At 46.4% G+C, this 22,308-nt stretch overlaps 1 protein-coding gene across 1 annotated transcript in view; it reads left to right on the top strand.

The window, feature by feature from the left end:
* Positions 1 to 15,754: 15,754 nt before the first annotated feature.
* SLCO5A1 (solute carrier organic anion transporter family member 5A1) overlaps positions 15,755 to 22,308 on the top strand; it is a 121,832-nt gene continuing 115,278 nt past the window's right edge. The window contains exon 1 of the mRNA XM_068525650.1: positions 15,755 to 16,727. Within this exon, the coding sequence (XP_068381751.1) occupies positions 15,830 to 16,727 (898 nt within the window). The 5' untranslated portion in view covers positions 15,755 to 15,829. The remainder of the gene's footprint in view (positions 16,728 to 22,308) is intronic.

The following is a 22,308-nucleotide window of genomic DNA, read 5'->3' as shown; positions in this document are numbered from 1 at the left end:
TGCGCAGCAACGAAGACCCAACACAGCCAAAATAAACAAATAAATAAAATAAAGAAATAGAAAAAAAATTTTTTTATAAAAAGGGAAGGACAGAATACACTCACCTCAGGGACAACTCAAAGGAGAAACTCAGCTGTTACCATCAAGACTATCTTTCTCTCCCTCCATCACTCCTCACTGTGCATGTCCTCATTCTCTACCACTGCAGGTTGGAATTTTCCATGTGCCACAGAGCAAGGCTTCAGGCAGTGCCAGACGTTTAACATTCCAGCCTGGTGATACAAAAGGAAAGGTGGTTTTTCTCTCTCAGCTTCAATTTATACAAGCCCAGGGAAGGATGGAAGGATTCTGGTTGCCCTACTCATCCCATGCCTATGCTTGGAGCAGTCAGTGGCAGGAGAATGTGATTCTGCACCGCATATGCCTGCCCCTCTGGCCGCTGGGCTGGGTATGTTCCTGGGAGAGGGGGTGGAAGAGGGTTGGGAAAAGCATGTTGGTCAAACGTAACCATTTGCCACACTGTCTCACTGCAGCATATTTCCATTTTATTCATCTTCAGCATCTATAATGTTCTTCTGACCTTAAACAGAAACGTACCATCCATAGTTTCTAAATCCTTTTTTTGTATTAACCCTTTACGTTTTTGAAAACAGAACCCAAGGTCTCTTCTTTAAATATTTGATGAGAGATGCTCTTCAATACCTCTCCCTTTTAAAAAAAAAAAAAATTAATTAATTAATTAATTTATGGCTGTGTTGGGTCTTTGTTTCTGCGTGAGGGCTTTCCCTAGTTGCGGCAAGTGAGGGCCACTCTTCATCGTGGTGCACGGGCCTCTCACTATCGCGGCCTCTCCCGTTGCAGAGCACAGACTCCAGACGCGCAGGCTCAGTAGTTGTGGCTCACGGGCCCAGTTGCTCCACGGCATGTGGGATCCTCCCAGACCAGGGCTCGAACCTGTGTCCCCTGCACTGGCAGGCAGACTCTCAACCACTGCGCCACCAGGGAAGCCCCGAGGTCTCTTCTTGTCAAAACATTTTCAATGCTTTCCCCCTTTCGGTCCTCCTGCTCCCCTGCTAGCACCTCCTGGCCCAGCCAGTCCTCTCCATTCAGTCGTCTGGGCCGGCATCTTCTGTTGCTCCCTCCCCATCACCCTCCACTCTCCTTGTCTGTTCTGCGCCCGGAGGCTGACTTGTACAGATGGCTTCTGTGGGTTCCCTCACTCTCTCAGTTTCCAGCGGCTTCCAACCAGCAGGAGAGCAGAGGCTGGTAGAGGAGTGCAGACCCGAGATTGTGCTTCTTCACCCAGTTTCCTCCCTGCAGGGTCACTGCAGGCTGACCTTGCCCCTCTCCTGAAGGCAACAGCTCCCATCTTGTGGCTTTCTCCACACGGTTCTAACTTTTGAGAACCGCTCCTCCCCTCTGCCCCTTCAGGCCTGGCGTGGGGATAGTGTAACATCCCACTGTCACTGTCTCCTGGGCACTGTGTAGGTCTCATGGTCCCGACACCTTGCCGCATCTTGGTAAACAGCCCCTTCAAATTACCCAGCAGAGTTGGCAACTTTTCCCGTGGGAGCCCTGATTACCTCCCCTTCTACCTTCAACTTCTAAAGATGGTTAGTTTCATACATTGAGAAAAAAAAAAGTAGGAATGATGTAATCCATACTAAAGTGTGAATGATTGATAGCATAATCCCTCAGGCATGTTTTGTTTCAAAAAGAGTCGTGTGGACAATTTAAGAGAATTTCTAACTGTGTGGTCGAGATATTTTTTTCCCCAGGGGCTTCTAAATAAAATACACATCTCTTGAGGATAAAACTGGTGCCAGATAAAGGTACTTCTTAATCGTTTCAACAAAAGTAGCCTGGCTGAAGGGAGTGGTCCCATACCCCAGGGAGTCTGGGAGGCTAGTAGCCCTAAGTAACCTTAAGCAAGTACCACGTTTCTTAAAAGGTCCTGTTTTATTCAAAACAAACTTTGAATTTTTCTTTCTACCCCATAAGCCATCTCTGTTTGTCATATTTTCAAAACTTAATAAAGATGACTTTCTAGGAAGATGCTCCATGTTTATCACATGGCTTTACTACCGGCAGGTGGCCCAGTGCTTCTGGGGACACACGGCCCCAGTTTGAGAAGCCCAGTGCTTCTGGGGACACACGGCCCCAGTTTGAGAAGCCCAGTGCTTCTGGGGACACACGGCCCCAGTTCGAGAAGCCCAGTGCTTCTGGGGACACACGGCCCCAGTTTGAGAAGCCCAGTGCTTCTGGGGACACACGGCCCCAGTTTGAGAAGCCCAGTGCTTCTGGGGACACACGGCCCCAGTTTGAGAAGCCCAGTGCTTCTGGGGACACACGGCCCCAGTTTGAGAAGCCCAGTGCTTCTGGGGACACACGGCCCCAGTTTGAGAAGCCCAGTGCTTCTGGGGACACACGGCCCCAGTTTGAGAAGCCCAGTGCTTCTGGGGACACACGGCCCCAGTTTGAGAAGCCCAGTGCTTCTGGGGACACACGGCCCCAGTTTGAGAAGCCCAGTGCTTCTGGGGACACACGGCCCCAGTTTGAGAAGCCCAGTGCTTCTGGGGACACACGGCCCCAGTTTGAGAAGCCCAGTGCTTCTGGGGACACACGGCCCCAGTTTGAGAAGCCCAGTGCTTCTGGGGACACACGGCCCCAGTTTGAGAAGCCCAGTGCTTCTGGGGACACACGGCCCCAGTTTGAGAAGCCCAGTGCTTCTGGGGACACACGGCCCCAGTTTGAGAAGCCTGAAGTGAGGAGGACACATGGGTAATGTTACCACTTGTTTATTAAAGGGTTGTCACTTTTTCCCAGGTCTCTATGTTTTCTCATATACTTTCAGATCTTAGGGATGTTCTCAGGTTTGTGATTAGCATTTCTATTTTAGACACAGGTACAGTATATTTCATTGTATTCCAATTGGACATATCTATTTGACTTTTTTCTTCTTCTAAATTGCTCACTTATGGATTACATTACTTTGACATAAATTGCTTTTATTTTTTAACATATGCCAATCACAGTAGTTTTTCCTATCAATCATGGCAACATTTCTCATGCATTAAAATGCACTCTGTGAGAGCATATTCTCTAACAGGCACCATAGGGTTTTTTCTTGTCATCTCCTTCCAATTTATTCTGAGAAGTGAATCATGAACGTTTTTACTACTTTTTCTTACTGTGAGAAATGTTTAAAATCCTGAAAAATTCTTTTAAGAATAAGCTTTAAAATAAGTTACTTATTATTTTTTTAAAATATTTGATTTTCTTTTCATCAATATTTGTATTGGTTTGCTAGGGTTGCCAAAACAAAATAGCACGGATTGGCTTAAACAACTGAAATTTATTTTCTCACGATTCTGGAGGCTGGAAATCGGAGATCAAGGTGTCAGGAGGGTGGGTTTCTCCTGAGGCCTCTCTTCTTGGCTGGTAGATGAGCCATCCAGGTTCCCCCTGTGTCTTCACATGGTCTTCCTGCTGTACCTATCTGTATCCAAATTTCCTGTTCTTATAAGGGCACCAGTAATACTGGATAAAAGCTCACCCTAATGACCTCATTTTAACTTCATTACCTCTTTAGAGATCCTGTTACCAAATACAGTCACAGGATGAAGTATGGGGGTTATGGCTTCAACATATGAATTTTGGAGATGGCACAGTTTAGCCCATGACAGCATTTATTTTTAAAAATTAATTAATTAATTATTTATTTTAAATTGAAGTGTAGTTGATTCACAATATTGTGTTATTTACTGCTGTACAGCAAAGTAATGCAGTTACACATATACATGCATTCCTTCTTTTTTAAAAATATTCTTTTCCGTTATGGTTTATCATAGGATATTGAATATAGTTCTCTGCGCTATACATTAGGACCTTGTTGTTTATCCATTCTACATATAAAAGCTTACATCTGCTAATCCCAGCTCTCCCCCAACACCCTCCCCCTTGGCAACCACTAGTCTGTTCTCTATGCATGACAGCATTTAAATAACAGTTTAAGAGCCACAGGGTACACTGTGACTTGTACAACAGTTTTGATTCTAAAAGCATGTCGACATTCCTGAGAGTGGAGGAGAAACAATCTTATTTTCCTTGAAAAACTCTAATGGAAGAAGTACCAGAGGGCAGAAAAACCAGTGGTCTCCTTGTGTGGAGTAAGAGAAAGGGACATTTTAAACTCCAGAGGAGAAACTGAAATGTGCAAACTGTCACAACAGTTCTTTTCTGTTTGAAAAATCACGCTTTTCCTCTGGTGTGAAATTTCGCAAACAAAACTAGCTAAAGGAAGGAAAAAAGATCGTGATGTTTCGATGTTATATTTCCATTGTTAACATGCCTATTTGCCTGGTCATTCCTCAGTTGGGACAAACTAAATTGAGACTAACAGCTCCAATTTTCACAGAGGGAATGACATAAGACAATTCATTTGTCATTTAAATCCCATTCCTTGATGACAGGTTATGCAGCACCCAAATGGAACACTAAATCCTTTAAAATCACTTCCCTGACGGTCCAAGTGGTACATTCTACTTGTATTGGGTCACTTGGTATTCAATAGTTACAACAAAGGAAGTAGAACAATTGTCAGGGTATCACTGACATCCAAAGAGAATGGAGAATAAAAGTCAGGCCAGAGATACAAGAACCTGCACACACGTGCCCAAACCAATAGCAATAATATTTAAAAATAATATAGCACTTCAACCTGGATTTCGGGAGTTTTTCTGCAGTCAGATAATTATCAAAAACGTCATCAACAAAAGAGGATAGAGAGGAGAGAAGGGGATTTGCGCAAACTGTGTAAAGAGCTCTTTTCCAGTGTCTTTATATTAAGGAAAGAATGTTTGAAAAGACAGGCAGCTCTGAGCTCCTGATCACTCTACACAGTACCCTACATTTCTGGGTTGTTTTTTTTTTTAATCTATAAATTAAAAAAAAATTATTTATTTACTATTTATTTTTAGCTGTGTTGGGTCTTCCTGGCTGCGCGGGGGCTTTCTCTAGTTGCGGCGAGCGGGGGCTACTCTTTGTTTCGGTGCCCGGGCTTCTCGTTGCAGTGGCTTCTCTTGTTGCGGAACACGGGCTTCAGTAGTTGTGGCTCGCGGGCTCTAGAGAGCAGGCTCAGTAGTTGTGGCACACGGGCTTAGTTGCTCCACGGCATGTGGGATCCTCCTGGACCAGGGCTCGAACCCGTGTCCCCTGCATTGGCAGGCGATTCTTAACCACTGCGCCACCAGGGAAGTCCATTTCTGGGTTTTTTTATGAAAAGAATTCTACTATGTGGTGTTTGTGATTTGGGATCTCAGGACGCCAGGGTTGATTTCGTCTCTCTCTACAGGACTGGCTCTGAGGGAATGAGGCGAGGCTGACCAGTTATTCTCAGCTTTATGAAGGAATGTGGTGTCAGGTGGGCAGCAGTTTTCTGAGGGGTGGGCTTCATGGGCAGCTTGTTCTGTGATGCTCAGGTTCCCCAGTAAAGGAAAGGAATGCAGGGAAGGCTGGGGAGGAGTCACCAGCTGGGAAAGAAACCACCACTAGTGACTGAAATGGTAGGCAGCCCTGTAGAAACCTGAATCTCAGTCACTGGGATCCAATGGGAGAAAATACAGCAAGGTGGCTAGGAGTGTAGATTTTGGAATGTGGCTGATCTGGGTTTGGATCTCTTTCCACACTTTCTAAGCTGAATGATTTAGGACAAGTTGATGATCAACTCAGATCTTCTGCTCCCTCCTCTGTGAAAGGGATTGGTAATATATAGCCAAGAGGGAAGATGAAAGAATGTCTGTAAGATATGCAGTCAGTCCTAATATGATAAATGAGAGGATAATTATTGTTTAACTTTTGTAAATCTTTGCATGGTGGTGGGATCCTGATGAGGAAGCAGTTCGTGTGGTTGAAAAATGGAAAACAAAACAAGACAAACAGAAGCATCCTAAAGGATGTATGATGTTTTATCCGTCTAAACATAATTTCCCAGATAGGAGCTAATCTAAGTGTGTGGTCTGCGTGAAATAGAAGATTCCAGATCCCCTGCCCTCCAACAATCAGGGAGGAGAAAATATGAATAAGATGAATACAGGGGGCTTCCCTGGTGGTGCAGTGGTTGAGAGTCTGCCTGCCAATGCAGGGGACACGGGTTCGAGCCCTGGTCTGGGAAGATCCCACATGCTGCGGAGCAACTAGGCCCGTGAGCCACAACTACTGAGCCTGTGCGTCTGGAGCCTGTGCTCCGCAACAAGAGAGGCCGCGATAGTGAGAGGCCCGCGCACCGCGATGAAGAGTGGCCCCCGCTTGCTGCAACTAGAGAAAGCCCTAGCACAGAAATGAAGACCCAACATAGCAATCAATCAATCAATAAAATAAATAAATCTTTAAAAAAAAAAAAGAAACATTTTTGACATGTATACACTGATGTGTATAAAGTTGATGACTAATAAGAACCTGCAGTATAAACAAACAAACAAACAAAACAACTAATACTAAACTTTCATTGGGTTATTTGTATGGAAATATGTTAATATAAATGTTTCAGACATTACATGAAATTTCTAAAAAAAAAAAGATGAATACAAAAGGCAGCAATGCATAACTATAACAACGGCTAACATTTACTAGCCCCAACCTTGGTCCAGGCCCTGCTGTAAGCATTTTGCAAAATTCTCTCATTTTCTGTTTACAACGACCCTGAGATAGATACTGGGATTAATCCCGACTTGGAAACGGAGGCAGAGAGGTTTAATAAGTTGTCCGAGCCTATACCGCCACAAACAGCAGAGCCAGAGTTAAAATTTAGGTAGTTTGGCAATAGAATTCTCTTGTCTCTCATTAATCATTAAGATTAAATTACACACTAAGATGTGTCATAGTCTAACAGGCAGCATTTTTCCCTTCCAGGTGATATGTAAAATAATGGTGTATCTTAGAATTGGGGCAGCTTCTTGCGATGAAATATGTATGAGTGACTCTATGCACTCACCACAAAGAGGAAATAGTGTTAGTTTGTCGTGGAGCCCTTGTTCTGACCCCCTCTGCTCTATCCATCCCACAGAGGGCACAGACCTTGGAAAGAGGGGCGGGGAAGTGAGAATGATTCTGCTGTCCCCCAGTCAGTCTGCCCTTCCAGCAGCAGGACTATATCACGGATTATTTATAACTGTCTGAGCATCAGGTCTTTGAGATAAATGTAATGAAATGAAGCCTGCTGCCTTCCCACCTGCTTTGTAAGTAGCCTCAACAGTGTGTCACTGCAGTGATTGTGTTGTTTTATATTATCTCGTGTTAATTATTCTTCTACGCCCTGGAATAAGATCACCTCCTTCAGGTCACCTCTGAAAATGTGAATCTTTCCACTCATCTAGGGAAGAAGCATGTTCTTGGCTAGGAAACAGAAATCCAGAAGGTAGGAAGGTGAGAGAAAGTCCAGCTTTCTCTTGGCTTTACTCTCTGGATTCAGACTTTGAGATGTCTCCAGAGAGTTCAAGGTCATCCCTGAAGTAGATCCCAAAAGGGACTTCTGCTACAGAGGGACCCCAAATTGTGGAGGAGTAGCCCTAATTTACAAGCTGACTATCTCAGGTATTGCTTTTTGCCCAGAGAAATCACTCTGGGCTATTAGGCAGAAAGGGATTCTCTATAGGAAGTTATGAGCTTACAAACTCTCTGGAAGGGCTGTCTTTAGGCTGGGTGACCAGGAATGACTCTTAGAACTGCAGATCTGTCCTGCCAGGGAAGCTGGTCCATCTGCCACAATCTGGAAGGTGGGAATCAAAGGTCTTCACTGGTCTACTGATTTCAGGACTCCCTGTGTGGCTGGATCCAGAGATCCAATGCTGTAACTGCCTCTCAACCTCCAGAAGCTGGAGTTCGGACCAATGAAGGCTGAAGCAGAAATATACCACGTCTCCATGACCTGCTTGCTGGCATAAGAGTCATAGTGGGTGTGACCTGTGCTTTTTTCCACCTTCCAAAACTCACAAGCGTGTATCAATTCTTATCCAGAACCTGATCTGCCAAGGAGTCTGGGAAATGTAGGGTTTTTTTTGTTTGTTTTTGGTTTGTTTTGTTTTCCAGACTCTGACATTCAAGAAAAAACAGAAATGTCGGGGCTGCATGGCGAGTGCCCATCAACCATATCTAACACAATTCGTTTCATGTTATCCCACGTATTTGTTTTCTTTTATTGGCCTTTAGGCTTAAGGAAAGATCTGTTTAAGAATTCAGGCCTTGGGCTTCCCTGGTGGCGCAGTGGTTGAGAGTCTGCCTGCCAATGCAGGGGACATGGGTTCGAGCCCTGGTATGGGAAGATCCCACATGCCGCGGAGCAACTGGGCCCGTGAGCCACAACTACTGAGCCTGCGCGTCTGGAGCCTGTGCTCCGCAACAAGAGAGGCCGCGATAGTGAGAGGCCCGGGCACCGCGATGAAGAGTGGCCCCCGCTTGCCACAACTAGAGAAAGCCCTCGCACAGAAATGAAGACCCAACACAGCCATAAATAAATAAGTAAAATTAAAAAAAAAAAAAAAAAGAATTCAGGCCTTGGCCCATCTGCTGCCCTGTAGAGTGAGAGGGAAGCTAGGGTTTGGGTCAGAATGTTAAAATTGGGTGCTGCCTCAAGAACTATGTGAGGTCTAAGATTTCACCCTTCCTCTAAGCTAACAAGTTAGCCTGCTACTGTTTCATGGATCCTGGGGAGGCGAGGCTGCAGAATCAGAGACAACGTATGTTGTTCCTCAGGCAAAAGCAGCAGGCCGAGTGCCAGGCTGATGTGTGTTCCAGCCCCCGTGCCCCCAAGTCCTAGGGGTGATGCAGAGTCCGTTGTGGATGCCTGCACATGCATTACAGGGAGGAGCGTTGAGCCTGGGGGGCTTCCCTGAAGTAAGCAGAACCAAGCCTGTCCTCTGGCCAGGGGGAAAGGTTACCTCACCCCTCAAGGTTGCCAGCTGCAAACACAACCCTGAGAAATGGCCTGGGTGAGGCGTGGCAAGGGCCTTGCATTTTCGACATACCCACAAAGAATGGGCGGAGATGCTGAGGGCCATGGCAGATGGCCTCTCCTCTCTCGTGCCTTCCCCAGGCCCAGGTGGCAGCAGAGGTAATTATGAAAATCTTTCAAGGGAATGCAAATCTTTGGGGACAAATGTCTCTTCTTCACAGGGAATTTTCTCATTACTAGCCTTGGAGTATCTGGCATTTTGTTTTGTTTTGGTTTTTATTTTCTTGGCCGCAAGATGCGGCATGCGGAACTTCCCCGACCAGGGGTCGAACCATGCCCCCTGCAGTGGAAGCGTGGAGTCTTAACCACTGGACCGCCAGGGAAGTCCCTCTGGCATATTTTTATTAAGGGAGCTTCTAGGAGGTCCTGGTTGATAGAGTCTTGTCATCTTGTCCTGACTGCTTCCCAGAGGCACTGCCTGATGTCTTGGCTCCTTTAGAGGGTGACCAAGTGTCCAAGTGTTCATCAGACTGTGGTTCCTTGGGCTGGGGACTTGCAGTGCTAAAACTGACATGGTGGTCACCATACTCAATTCACTGTACCCCAGGGCCAGATTTGTCCCTCTTCTGCTTTACCCAGCTTGAAATTTGCTTCTCAGTAAGGGCATAAATGCCAAGTTCTGTTAAGCGGGTACCTTATAACCTTATAATCAGTAATACCATGTTGGATATTTGAAAGTTGCTAAGAGAGTAGATCTTAAACATCCTCACTACAAGAAAATAAAATTGTAACCAAATATAGATTTACTGTGGTGATCATTTTGCAGTATATACATACTATATCAAATCAGTATATTGTACATCTAAAACTAATACAGGGGCTTCCCTGGTGGTGCAGTGGTTAAGAATCTGCCTGCCAATGCAGGGGACACGGGTTCGAGCCCTGGTGGGGGAACTAAGATCTTGCAAGCCCCATAGCATCGCCAAAAAATAAAAAAAATTAAATTAAAAGAATAGAGATGCAATTTAATTATGTCACAGAGGTTAGTAGTCTGTATACTTCTTCAGGGTCTGTGAATAAAGCTGTATTTCAATTATATATATTGAAATACATTGAATTGAATTTACATGTATGTATGAAATGTTACCTTTAAAATACAACTTATCCTCTCTTCAAGAACCAATACCTAATTCAATTAGAGTACTGGCAACTATGTATTATATTTTAAGCCCAGAAAATATTCTAGACCAAAACCCAGTTCTTCTTCTTTTGTCTGGGAGACCTCTGAATTGAAACTTCTTAAGGAAAAAGGGATGGGAGTGGAGGAAGGGGTCCCTTCTGCTTTCCCTGCCCCATTCTCCAGAGCAGTTAGATTTTAAGCCCATAGAATGGCCTAGGTAATTCCAAAAGCTACCATCTTATTATATGAAGATTGGGAAAGAAGCAATTTATGTGTAAATTAGACTGATTAGTGACTTAGAGGAAGCATCAGCATGCCTGGAAATTTGAAGAGAATTTATAGTCATGTGCTTCCTCTCCCAATATACCTAACAAGGCAGGTATTCTGGTCTCGGCAACTGTACTCTTTCATATCGTGTGAAATAAGCCTTGGGGGTAGCAGAATCCCATGAAGTAAGTCCATTTTTTTTTTTTCTCTGAATCTGAAGATTAGGGCTGATGGAGGTACACCTGGCCTTTTCCAAAGTCACATTTAACTATGAAAGGGAAAGCTCAAGAATATCTGTTGCTAAATGTTTACTTCTTGTTTCCTGTATGAGTAGCTAATTGGACCTTTTGTATCCTGTCTATAAATCGTGATCTTTCCATTAGTGGTAATAAAAAAACCTATAGGTTCTTAGAATTGTGTTCTGGTGTAACTGTGGTAATTGACCATGAATAAACAGCGTGTGGCAGGGACATGATTATTGGACTTTCAGCAAGGAAGCCCTCTGCTGGCACCTGGTGCGACAGATTGAATTTGCTGTAGAACACTGATGTCTGTCGCTGAGCCTGAAATGAGAGAATGGGCCACAGAGCTTGGAAGGATGTAATAAGAGGAAGATTGATTCTGTTTGGATCCAGAATAAGCTCAGAGGAGTAATCAGGTACAGGAAGTGCCACATAGTAGCTAAGATCTGGGCCAGGGTGGCAGCTGGAGACATATTTCCTGTTTATGGAAAAGTGACAGCGGGCTTGATGGCATCTCAGGAAGAGGGGACAGGGGCAGGGGATGAGGAATGAATGTCTTTGCCCTGTCTGATCGGTCAGTTTGGCAGTTGCCAGATCAGTGCTATCTCGATGTGGACTTGGAGCACACACCAACTGTTCTTTGGTGTCAGCTGACTTATTTTGTCCTCTAAGGATCAGCTGTACGTATGGTGGATGTTGGGCTAAAGTGAGATAATTAACAGATACAAGATGCATCGAAAAGTCAAGCTGCTATATGATTAAAAGGGAGAGAGTATAGAGTCAGAGGTAAGAGCATGGACTTTTTTTTTTTTTTTTAGCAAAAGAAGGACTGATGTGACAGAGCACATTTTCAAAGTATGTACATCTCATGTCCAGGGCTCTCTGAGAAGGGCACAAACATTTATTGGCTGTACTATGCATTAAGGCACAGGCTGAATGTCTCACCTATGTCATTTCATTCTACCCTCTTGGTACTTTCAAGTAGGTAATTGGGTCCTCACTTTACAGATGAGGAAATCAAGATAAATAACCATTGAATAAATTGTTCGTGGACATAATAATTGAGCTGGGATGAAAATTCAAGTTGATTCTATACTCTTTTCACTATCCCATGATGCTTTCCAGTATTAAATGGGCTCTCCTAAGAGAATAAATAATCTACTATCTTTGGGCCTTTAAAATTGTCACGTAAAACACTATAAGAAACAGTTAGTGGAAGCTTATTTCTCTATCCAAAAATTAAAAAAAAAATCTATCTTGGAGTAAAATGATTTTTAAAGCAGATTAAAAGCTTATTTTAGCCTTCCCTAGGGAATGAAGTATTACGGAGCATGGACTTTTTATCATCCAGAGACTAGCTATGTGCCTTTACCAAGTTACTTAATCTCTCTCCACTTCCCTCATCACGCTGTAAAGTTGACGCAGCGCCCTCACTGAAGGCCAGGGGCCACCAAAGTGACTTTGGCACGGCAGCAATGGTCAGTGCAGTCACCGGTAATTGTAGAACAGCCGCTCCCCTAGCTAGATCACCATCTTCCTCCGTCAAAGTTCTTCAGCGTCCTCTCACATGCTACAGCTAACGGGCTCTTTTCCGTTATCATCCTATTTGGCTTCTCTTCAGCCTTCCCTGCATCTGAGCACGCCCTTCTTAAAGTTTTCTGCTCCCCTGGCTTCTAAGACAGTCCTTCTTTTCTGACTCTTCACAGATCTCTCTGACCCTTGCTTCTAATCTCCCTTCTTAGATTTTCCCCTCTCCAGCTCTCAGATCATGGTGTCCCCAGGGCCCTGCCCTTAGCCTACCTCTCCTCACATCTCCTGCACCATCTTCCTTCTTCACCTCATGCTGTCTCAGGCTAATGTCTCCTAATTCGCATCCCTAATCTGGGATGCCTGTGTGTTATATGTCCACTGGCTTATGGGACATGTACACTCAGGTGTCCCAAAGGCATTTCAAAGTCAATGCATCTAAAGGAGAAGCATCTTTCCCCTAAGATCATGTTTATCCTCCTGTGTTTTTCTGGGACCTCATCCACCCAGTCACCCAAGTGTGAAGCTTGAGAGACATCTTATATTGGCCCATTTTCTCAGTCTCCAGATGACATCAGCTTTCAAGTCTGGCCACTTCTACCTTGTCAGTGTTTTCAAGCAGTTCCTTCCTCTCCATGCTCCCACCACTGAGATTGCTTCCTAACTTGTCTCATGCCCTCCGAGTGGCTGAGATTCACCCACCACTGCCAGAACCAGCTTGCTGGTGACCAAGTCAGGATGTCACTGGCCCTTCAGAGCTCACAGCACACGACCTATGAAGCCCTTGCTGATCTTTCCTACTCTGCCACTTGCCGTGAGCCCTCTGCCCCATCCCTGCAATCACTCTGTGACTCACCTACCTATTTCCTCTCAGCACCATGCCCTGGTGCCTTTGCACATGCCTTTCCTTCTGCCTGGAAATGAAGATCTAATCGGTTAATAATGCATATTAGGTTCTCCAGTGTCACCCTGTATAGAATTTACCACGTTGTTTTAGGCTACTTACAGGGGTATGTCTTCCACAAGACAGAGGTTTCCTCAGTCCAGGGATCTGTCCTGTTCATCTTTGGTCCCCAGAACCTACTATGGTTTCTGAGACATGGTGGGTGTCCACGGCACAGAATAAACGAACAGAAACAATTTCCTTATTCCGAGTGGGCTCTCTACCTGAGCAGCTGACTTTTCTGGAGACCTGCTCCCTCTGGCTCCTCGCGTTCCCCCGCCTCTCAGGTGATGGGCAGCCGGGCGTCTCGCTGCCTTCCGGCTGGGCTGGGCTGGGCGGTTGCCCGCGCGCCTGCGCCCTCTGCTGCTCCTCTCAGGGCGCGTCTGTGCGCGTGTGTCCGGAGAGGCTACGGAGACAGGCGAGGGGTGGGGGGAAGAGTTCAGCCTGAGTCACAGACTTCATTCACGGATTCTCGGCGGCTGGACCGAGGCTGCCTGCCGAGGGGACTCCCAACTACTCTCGCACCTCCAAGGTCCCCACCTCCCGCCGTTCCACTCTCAGCCAAACAGACGGACCGGCTGACTCACGAGTGAGTAGCGGCGGCTCTTGCGCCCCGGCAGCGCGGCGAGCTGTCCCCGGCGGTCCTGTCCTCCTGCGGGTGGTGTGTGTCTGTGTGCGCGCGCGCGCGCAGGAGGTGTTCCCCGGGGCGCCACGCCGGCCCCGAGAGCCGCCGGCCGGGGTCCGTGTGCCCTTCCGAGGCTGCGCTGCGCTGCGGGTGCCCGCTCCGCAGGGGCTCGGACGCCCCCGGCGCGGGGAGCGAGTTTGCAGGGATTCCCCGGCTCGGTGCGCGGCAGCCGGTGGGGTTCCCCGGGAAGGCGCCTGGGCAAGGAGGCGGCGGGGAAGCCCCGGCTGTGAGTGGCTGGCGGGCCGGGAATCTGGGAGCGGGGCTGGCACAGCAGAGCCGAGGGAGACGCCGGAGCGGCCGCCCCTGGAGCCCAAGCTCTCCGCCTTTCTCCCTTACCCTTCCTCCTTTCTTTTCTCAGCAGCATCACAAAAGCGCGCGGCAGAGTGAAACCCAGTGCAGCGAAGTGCGGCTCTCTTCTCCCACCTGGTGCACATCCCCCACGGGCCGGAGGAATGGAGTGGGAGTCCCCGAGATTAGGGGCGCATGTTTACCCCGGGGACACACCTGTTTTCGGCTCGCGTTGAATTCAAGCAGGGTGCCGGATCGCGCGAGGGGGTTCCGACACAGACACGCCGGTGTGTGTGTGTGTGTGTGTGTGTGTGTGTGCTCGCCTGCGCGCACCCGGAGCCCACGCTCGCGGACTGCACGGGATGTAAATAGCACACCTCCCTGCCCGCCTGCGAGTGCCAAGCCGGATCCGTGGGCTCCCAGCGCGCTGTGACAACGCGCCGGCATCTCTTTGTTTGCTTGCGGCTTCCCCACCTCTCCGCAAAGCAAATTGATTTTCTGTTTCGCTTGACACAGCGCGCTGGGACTTCGTGTGGGCCGCAGCCTCGAACGCCCCTGGTATTTGTAATTGAATAGTTCTCCCCGGCGGCTGGGGGCAGGGGTGTTATTTTTAGTGTTGGGAATAAAGAGGCAAGCACGCTGACCTTTTTGCTGCTGCCTTGGGCTTTGAATACGTGTCTCTGATGGAGAAGACGGATTCACATCCAGTCGCGCACACGTGCCTGCGCACAATTGTGTACACACATTTCTACACACCTAGCTACCCCCCCCCCCCTTTCTTTTCTTTTTAAAAATCGGGAGTGGGAGTGCACAGTGTTTGTAAAACAAAAAGCAAAACCAAAACCAAAAAACTTTCCTTTGTTCTTTTGGGCCTTTTCTATTTTGAGTAACGGAGTAGGAGTGCCAAAAGGTTGCAATTAGTTCACTAGAATAAAAGACACTGTCTCTGAGTCAGAGCTGCCAGGTTGATATTTATTAACATATAAAAGCAGATGCGCTGTTTAAGGCAAAAGGGGCGGGGCGGGGGCAGGTCCACGGTAGACAATGAGGGAGGGTCTCTGCCGACCGCCTGCTGCTTGCTGTTCCGGCACTAGAGGCTGCAGCCTGCAGCCGCCTCCTCCTCCAGGGCTTCGCTCCTCTTTCGTCCCTCGGTCTCACTTGGGACCTTACGAATGCCCCAGCGCTGTCCCCCGGGGCGCCGGGACGCCGGTCCCAGCCGCAGCCGCCCTTCGCTGACCGCCCTCTCTCTGCTTTGCAGGTTGGCAGCTTTGCGCCCGAGGGTGTCGCGAGCCGAGGCGACGAGGGCAGAGCGCCTCTGGTCCAGCCAGCTGGGCGGGATGCGGCGCGGGCTGCAGCGCTAACCGCCCCCACGCTGGGCACTGGGCGTACGCGCTCCGGGCTGCAGGGGGAGCGGCGGCGGCGGCGGCGGCGGAGGGGATGCGCCCGGGACGCGCAAGGCTCCTGACGCGAGCTGCCAACCCGAGGTGGACCCTAAGGGCTCATCGCAGGACCGCGCGGACCCCTGCCCTCCGGGGCACGCGGCTGCGGAGCCTCGGGGCCGCGTCTGCGGTCAGGATGCCCTGGGCACCTCCCTGCTGGTGAGGATGCCCTACTGCGCGGCTCCGCATCCCCAGCCCCGGTCCCTGGTGGGCACGACTGCCTGGGCCCGGCTTCCGCCCCTCCTGCCGGTGGATGAAAAGCGCCGGAGTCCCTGAGTGCGATCGGCGATCGAATCTGAATTCTAAGAGCCATGGAAGGAGGCACTGGGCTGCAGCCCCAGGCGGGAGAGCAGCTGGAAGCCAGCGCCAGAGTAGGAGCGGTCCAAGAGAAGTGCGAACCCGAGACCTTTAGGTCCAAGAGTTTACCCGCCCTGAACAGCGCCTCCTGCAGGCCAGACCTGAATCCCGCCGGAGAAGACTCCAAGCCCGCCTCCGGCCATCAGGAGTTGAAGTCAGGCCCTGGCCCGCGGGCCCCCAGCCCCTCCGCCCCGTCTACTTCGGCAGAGACGGCAGGGCTGGTGGAAAGTCACCACAGGGTGGAAATCGGCAAACCCATTTCGGTGTCCTCCACTTTGGCCATGCTCCAGGGCAGAAGGTGTCTCTATGTGGTCCTCACCGATTCCCGTTGTTTCCTGGTTTGCATGTGCTTTCTGACCTTCATCCAGGCGTTAATGGTCTCCGGGTACCTGAGCAGTGTCATCACCACCATCGAAAGGCGCTACAGCCTGAAGAGTTCCGAGTCGGGGCTGCTGGTCAGCTGCTTTGACATCGGGAGCTTGGTGGTGGTAGTGTTCGTCAGCTACTTTGGCGGCCGGGGGCGGCGGCCCCTGTGGCTGGCCGTGGGGGGACTCCTCATCGCCCTGGGGGCCGCCCTCTTCGCTTTACCTCACTTCATCTCGCCCCCCTACCAGATCCAAGAGCTGAACGCCTCGGCGTCCAACTACGGCCTGTGTCAGAATGGCAACTCCTCGGCCACGGCGGAGCCTCCCACCTGCCTCAAGGACTCGGGGGGGAACAGTCACTGGGTCTACGTGGCTTTATTCGTTTGCGCGCAGATTCTCATTGGAATGGGCTCCACACCTATTTATACCCTGGGACCAACCTACTTAGACGACAATGTCAAGAAAGAAAACGCATCCTTGTACCTAGGTAAGACTTTACTCTCTGATACGCTTGGACTCAAAAATCAAAAGGAAGCACTTTCACATTTTACTGGATGTTGTATATTGTATATAATATATGGTGTTATATCTTATATATATGCATTAAGCTTCAGTTTATTTTTTGTTTTCTTTTTCTTTTTTTTTGTCTTAGTGTGGTGTGTTTTCTGTTTGGGAAAGAATCCAATAGCTGAGCGTTCTTTGAACTAATTTTCAGACTCGCACTTGTCTTTTCCCAAGTAATACAAACTTCTAACTGTGGGGTGCTTCTCTCTGTTGCTGCCTATCTTTGGAAAAGCTCGAATTTATCAAGCTTATCTTCTCAAAGCTGTCCTTCTAGAAGGGTCAGGAAGGAATAGAAGTAACTGGTGTGTGGAATAAGGTTATTTACTACTTTCATCCACTGCTGCTTCTCATTCCTGCCCCCAAGAGCAGAGTTAGTGGAGAACGCAGACTACATGAAACACACTTTATTGACTTCATCTCTGTATTCATTACGTATCATCTGCGTCACTATTTAAAAAAAAACTTGAGTGATACCGAATGACTAGATTATTTTCATACAGAAGCAACATCACAGGTTGTAAAGTTTATCCAAAACGATTTTTGTTGTTGGTTTGAAGACCCTCAGTTACATGATATTGGGGGAAACATCATTACTATTTTCTGAGAAGCAGTACCCTTGGACAGTGAAAGGGCAGTGAAAATGCTACTCAACGAAGAGGGCTATGCTTTTTGCTCAGTATGGCTGCTGTCCCCAGAATCGGTTACAGAGGGTGTCTGAGCCACTTATAGTCCCCAGGAACTGGCCCAAATGCATCAGGACAAGAGTTTTATAATTTGCTTTTATTATTAAATGTAAGAGAAAGAAATCTCTATTCAGGCAGAGAGGAATAACTTGCTTGTTACTTTGCCTCCATGTTTTCTAACATTTGTTATGACAAATTTTCAAACATCCAGGAAAGTTGAAACAATAGTACAATGAACATCAGTATATCCACCACCTAGACTCAATAATTGTTCACTTTATCCTATTTACTTTATCAATTTGTGTGTGTGTATAGAAATATGTATACTTTTGGGTGGGAGGTTAAGCCCTTTGAAAGTAATTGTAGAAACCTTTAGGCTTCAGCACGTATCTTCTGAAAATAAGGACATTCTTTTACATAACTCAGGAGCTTAAAACATCCTAAGAAAGTTAATAAGCATTCCATATGATCATCAAATTCCAGTCCATATTCAAATTTCCTTAATTGTCCACTCAGAGTCTTTTTTAGCTATATACATTTTCTTTTTTAAAAAATTTTATTACTGATATTTATTTTTTTAAAGTAATTTTAATTAATTAATTAATTTATTGGCTGCGTCGGGTCTTTGTTGCTATACGCGGGCTTTCTCTAGTTGCGGTGAGCGGGGGCTACTCTTCGTTGTGGTGCACGGGCTTCTCATTGTGGTGACTTCTCTTGTTGCTGAGCATGGGCTCTAGGCGCGTGGGCTTCAGTAGTTGTGGCACGTGGGCTCAGTAGTTGTGGCTCGTGGGCTCTAGAGCACAGGCTCAGTAGTTGTGGTGCACAGGCTTAGTTGCTCTGCTGCATGTGGGATCTTCCCGGACCAGGGATCTACCCTGTGTCCTCTGCATTGGCAGGCGGATTCTTAACCACTGCGCCACCAGGGAAGTCTGCTACATACATTTTCAAACCAGGAGCCAGTTGAGATTCATTTATACATTGCATTTGGCTGTTTGCCTTCTTAGCATTTGCTAAACTAGAACAGTGCCTCAACTTTTTTCTTTCTCTACCACATAGACTTTTTGAAGTGACAAGGCTAGTTGATTTGTGGAATGTTCCACATTCTAGATTTATCTGATTATTTCCTCGTGGTGTCACCTACCTTGTTCCTCCATTCCCTATATTTCTTGTAAACTGGAAGTTCAGTCTAAAGGTGTAATTCGATTCAGATGAAACGTTTTCGGCCAGACTACTTCATAGGTGACACTCCGTGTTTTCTATCAGGTGCATCTATCTGGCCATTCATTAGTGTTGCTGAGTTTAATCACTTAGTTGCGTGGGTGATTGCTAGGTCTTTCCATTGCTAACATACATTTCTCTCTTTGAAAATAATCAGCAATCTTCAGAGTGACACCTTGACTCTGTAAATATCCCAGTTGTTTTCTTTATTCTTACTGATCTTTTCCTCCATTTACTTTGAAAACTCAGGTCTCCCTTCCATCCCGCTTCTAGGTACCATTGACACAAATCTGCTTCATGAAAAACACAGGCAGAGCCCCACGCAAAGAGAGAACATCCACTAGTAAGAGCCCTGAGATTTAACTTTTCTGGTAGTGGTTGCCCATCAAGAATGAAAAGAGCAAGTACGTATTCTGTGCTGAGCGCGGTGCTCCTTATGGGAAGACCGAAAATGAGACACAATCCCAGCAACTGAGGTGCCTTCAATGTAATGAAGAAATATTTCCAGTTTAAGGTAACAAGTGAAGTGACATGTGAAAGGGGAAGAAAGTTCTACAAATGGGATTTGCTCCCTCCCCCCTCCTCCACCTACCGCCTCCTCCTCCTCTCCTTCTTTAGATGTTGACTAATAATTGTTTTTCTTGGAAAACATTTTGATGAATGCCTTAGGGCACATTCTTTGGGAAACTCATGAGAATTCTGCTTTGTATTACATGGCTCTCAGGAAAAGCTCGAGTGGTTTGAGTACCAGGAATCTTACCTGTATTCTTTTATTTAATATTCTTAATGGCCTTATGAGATGGGAATTGTTTTCCCTTATGAGATGGGAATTGTTTATGAATGAGGAAACTAAGGCTCAGAGAATTTAAGTGGCTTGCTTATGGGCGTCAAACCCACGCCTGTCTGACCCCAGAGACCTTGAACTTCCCTCCACCCCGCATGCTTTTTGGCAGGAGGATCTGAAAGTCAACTGAAACCAAAAGATGGGCCACGTTCAGTAGAGTTCTGAATATGGTGCAGAAGGATGCAGAACTGGCCTAAAGTCGTCAAAACAAGACCATTCTTTAGACCTTTTAAAGCAGCTTTTACAGGTTACCTCCATACAAATTCAAATCAGGGAGACTACTATATTCTTAGAACATGAGCAGCATTAACCTATTATCACGTGGGATTTTTCCTAATAAATAACTGGTTATATATCTTTGTTATTTTCTGCAAAAGTGTTTTTCTATATTACCTTGTCCACTCTCCACCCTTTTCTTAACTTTTTGGTCAGTCTTTCTAACTGATGACAACCACAGAAGAAGAAGAAGGGGAAAAAAAAAGCAGGTAGCAGATTAGTAATTGCAGGCAGGAACAAATATCTGAATTAAAATAGAAACCATTGAAATGGAATGTAAATGTATACCTTAATCTTTTGAAAGTTCCGGTGTTAACATTCTGGCAGCTTTCAGTGTAGAAGAGATATGGTCATAGATGAGATCCAGCGGTCTTTGCACCCATTCAATGCCCTAACTCCTTCTGCAAGGAGAGAGGTTCAGCGTTGACCCGGAGCATAGAGAAAGCTTTGTAGTTATGAAGAAGTAAGGTTAGCAAGTGCACCATGGTTTGTAATTGTATCTCAAGGAGAGAGAGAAAGTGTGACCTTTTGCAGGGCAAGAAATTCATGAACCAAACAGGGAAGCAAGAGAGAATGGCTAACCAGGTGGGAAAAGGAAGAAAAAGGATGCTTTCTAGAATAGAAAGCCACAACTCCGATTGGGTGATTTTCAGGATAGGTGAGGATTGGCAATGGGCCAGCCGTTGGCCAAGAGGTGTGGGGACAGCCACCCCACCTCCCTGGTGTGTCCCCTGTCACTTCACACCCCAGAGAAGGGTCGGAGTCGGGACAGTGCCTTAGAAAGAGCACCGGACGAGGCCGTTCTGTATTTTCGTCTGGCTCTACCAGTGACTGGTCAGGAGACAGATCTGATCATAGACAAATCCCTTAACTTCTCCCAGCCTCTGTCTCCACCTGGGGATTGTTACATTTGTTTCCCGCACGGTAATATTTTGAGGAGCAAATGGGATTACATGTGGGTAAAGCACTGTGCCAGCTGGAAGCGGCAGCACTTTGCTGTGTTAGAAGCGAATCCAGACTCATCCTGGAGACTGGACAGAGTGAGGAGCGGAAGATATTCTACTCCATCTGAGCAGCAAAACCTTTAAACATATCTCTTTACAATTGGGAAAAAGGAAAGAAGCATTATGTAGGAAATTAAAACTTTGTATGGGAGATCACTCCTTAGACATTGTACAGGACAATTTTTTTTTACAGTTTGAATATTTAGTTGCCCATGCTTTTAAAAAAAATATAGAATATTGGCTTTATTCCTTGTATTGTACAATATATCCTTGTAGTTTATTTTATACATAATAGTTTGCACCTCTTAATCCCCTACCCCTGTATTGCCCCCACTTCCCTTTCCCTACTGGTAACCACTAATTTGTTCTTTACATCTGTGAGTCTGTTACTTTTTTTGTTATATTCAACTGGTTTGTTGCTTTTTTAGATTCCACATATAAGTGATATCATACAGTATTTGTCTTTTTCTCTCTGACTTATGTCACTTAGGATAATACCCTCCAAGCCCATCCATGTTGCTGCAAATGGCAAAATTTTGTTTTTCTTATGACTGAGTAATATTCCATTGTGTGTGTGTATATATATATATATATATATATATATATATGTATCTCGCATCTTCTTTATCCGTTCATCTGTTGATGGACACTTAGGTTACTTCCATATCTTGGCAATTGTAAATAATGAACATTGGGGTATATGTATCTTTTCAAATTCGTGGTTTTGTTTCTTTTTGATATATACCCAGGAGTGGGATTGCTGGATCATATGGTAGTTCTATTTTTAGTATTTTGAGAAACCTCCATACTGTTTTCCACAGTGTCGGCACCAATTTACATTCCCACCAACAGCGTAGAAGGGTTCCCTTTTGCCTGTACAGGAAAATCTTGATCAGTGTTTCGGCAGTGTTATATTCTGATTAATTGCATTTTCTGAGACCTCAAGGTTTTACTACCAGAACTTTCTGCCTGTCGACCTTTGACAAACATCTTTCTTTAATGTAGGGACATTTATATAATGTATATTTGCATCTAGTGTGACGTAACAAAAGCTCTTTTGAAGTCTGAGGGCCTATGTGTCCTAGCTTCACGACTGTGGGTTTTCATTTGTCCGCATATTCTGTGCAGGATGTTGGTGAGCAAGAACTGGTCCCAAATTATGAATAAATTAAAAAAAAATCAGAAGTAATTACTGTTCTTTTAAAATAAGTTCCTGATGACTTATTCTTTTTTTTTTTTGACATTTCCTCAGTCTTTTAAAAGTAGAATGAGCTTGAAATTAGTTGAGTTCTAATTCATCAAGATTTTGTAGTCGTACAAACATATTTATGTGTGTATATGACTGTCTATCTCTCCATCTATCTGGCATACATTGCTCTTTCTGAGTATGAAAACCCTTAAACGTATCTTTTTTTTTTTTGGGGGGGTTGCGCCCCGTGGCTTGTGGGATCTTAGTTCCCCGACCAGGCGACTTGAAAG

This window comes from Eschrichtius robustus, chromosome 17, assembly GCF_028021215.1.
Source record: "Eschrichtius robustus isolate mEscRob2 chromosome 17, mEscRob2.pri, whole genome shotgun sequence".
NCBI classification, from domain to species: domain Eukaryota; kingdom Metazoa; phylum Chordata; class Mammalia; order Artiodactyla; family Eschrichtiidae; genus Eschrichtius; species Eschrichtius robustus.
The sequence above is the reverse complement of the archived record's forward strand: the minus strand, read 5'-3'. Positions and strand labels throughout refer to the sequence as shown.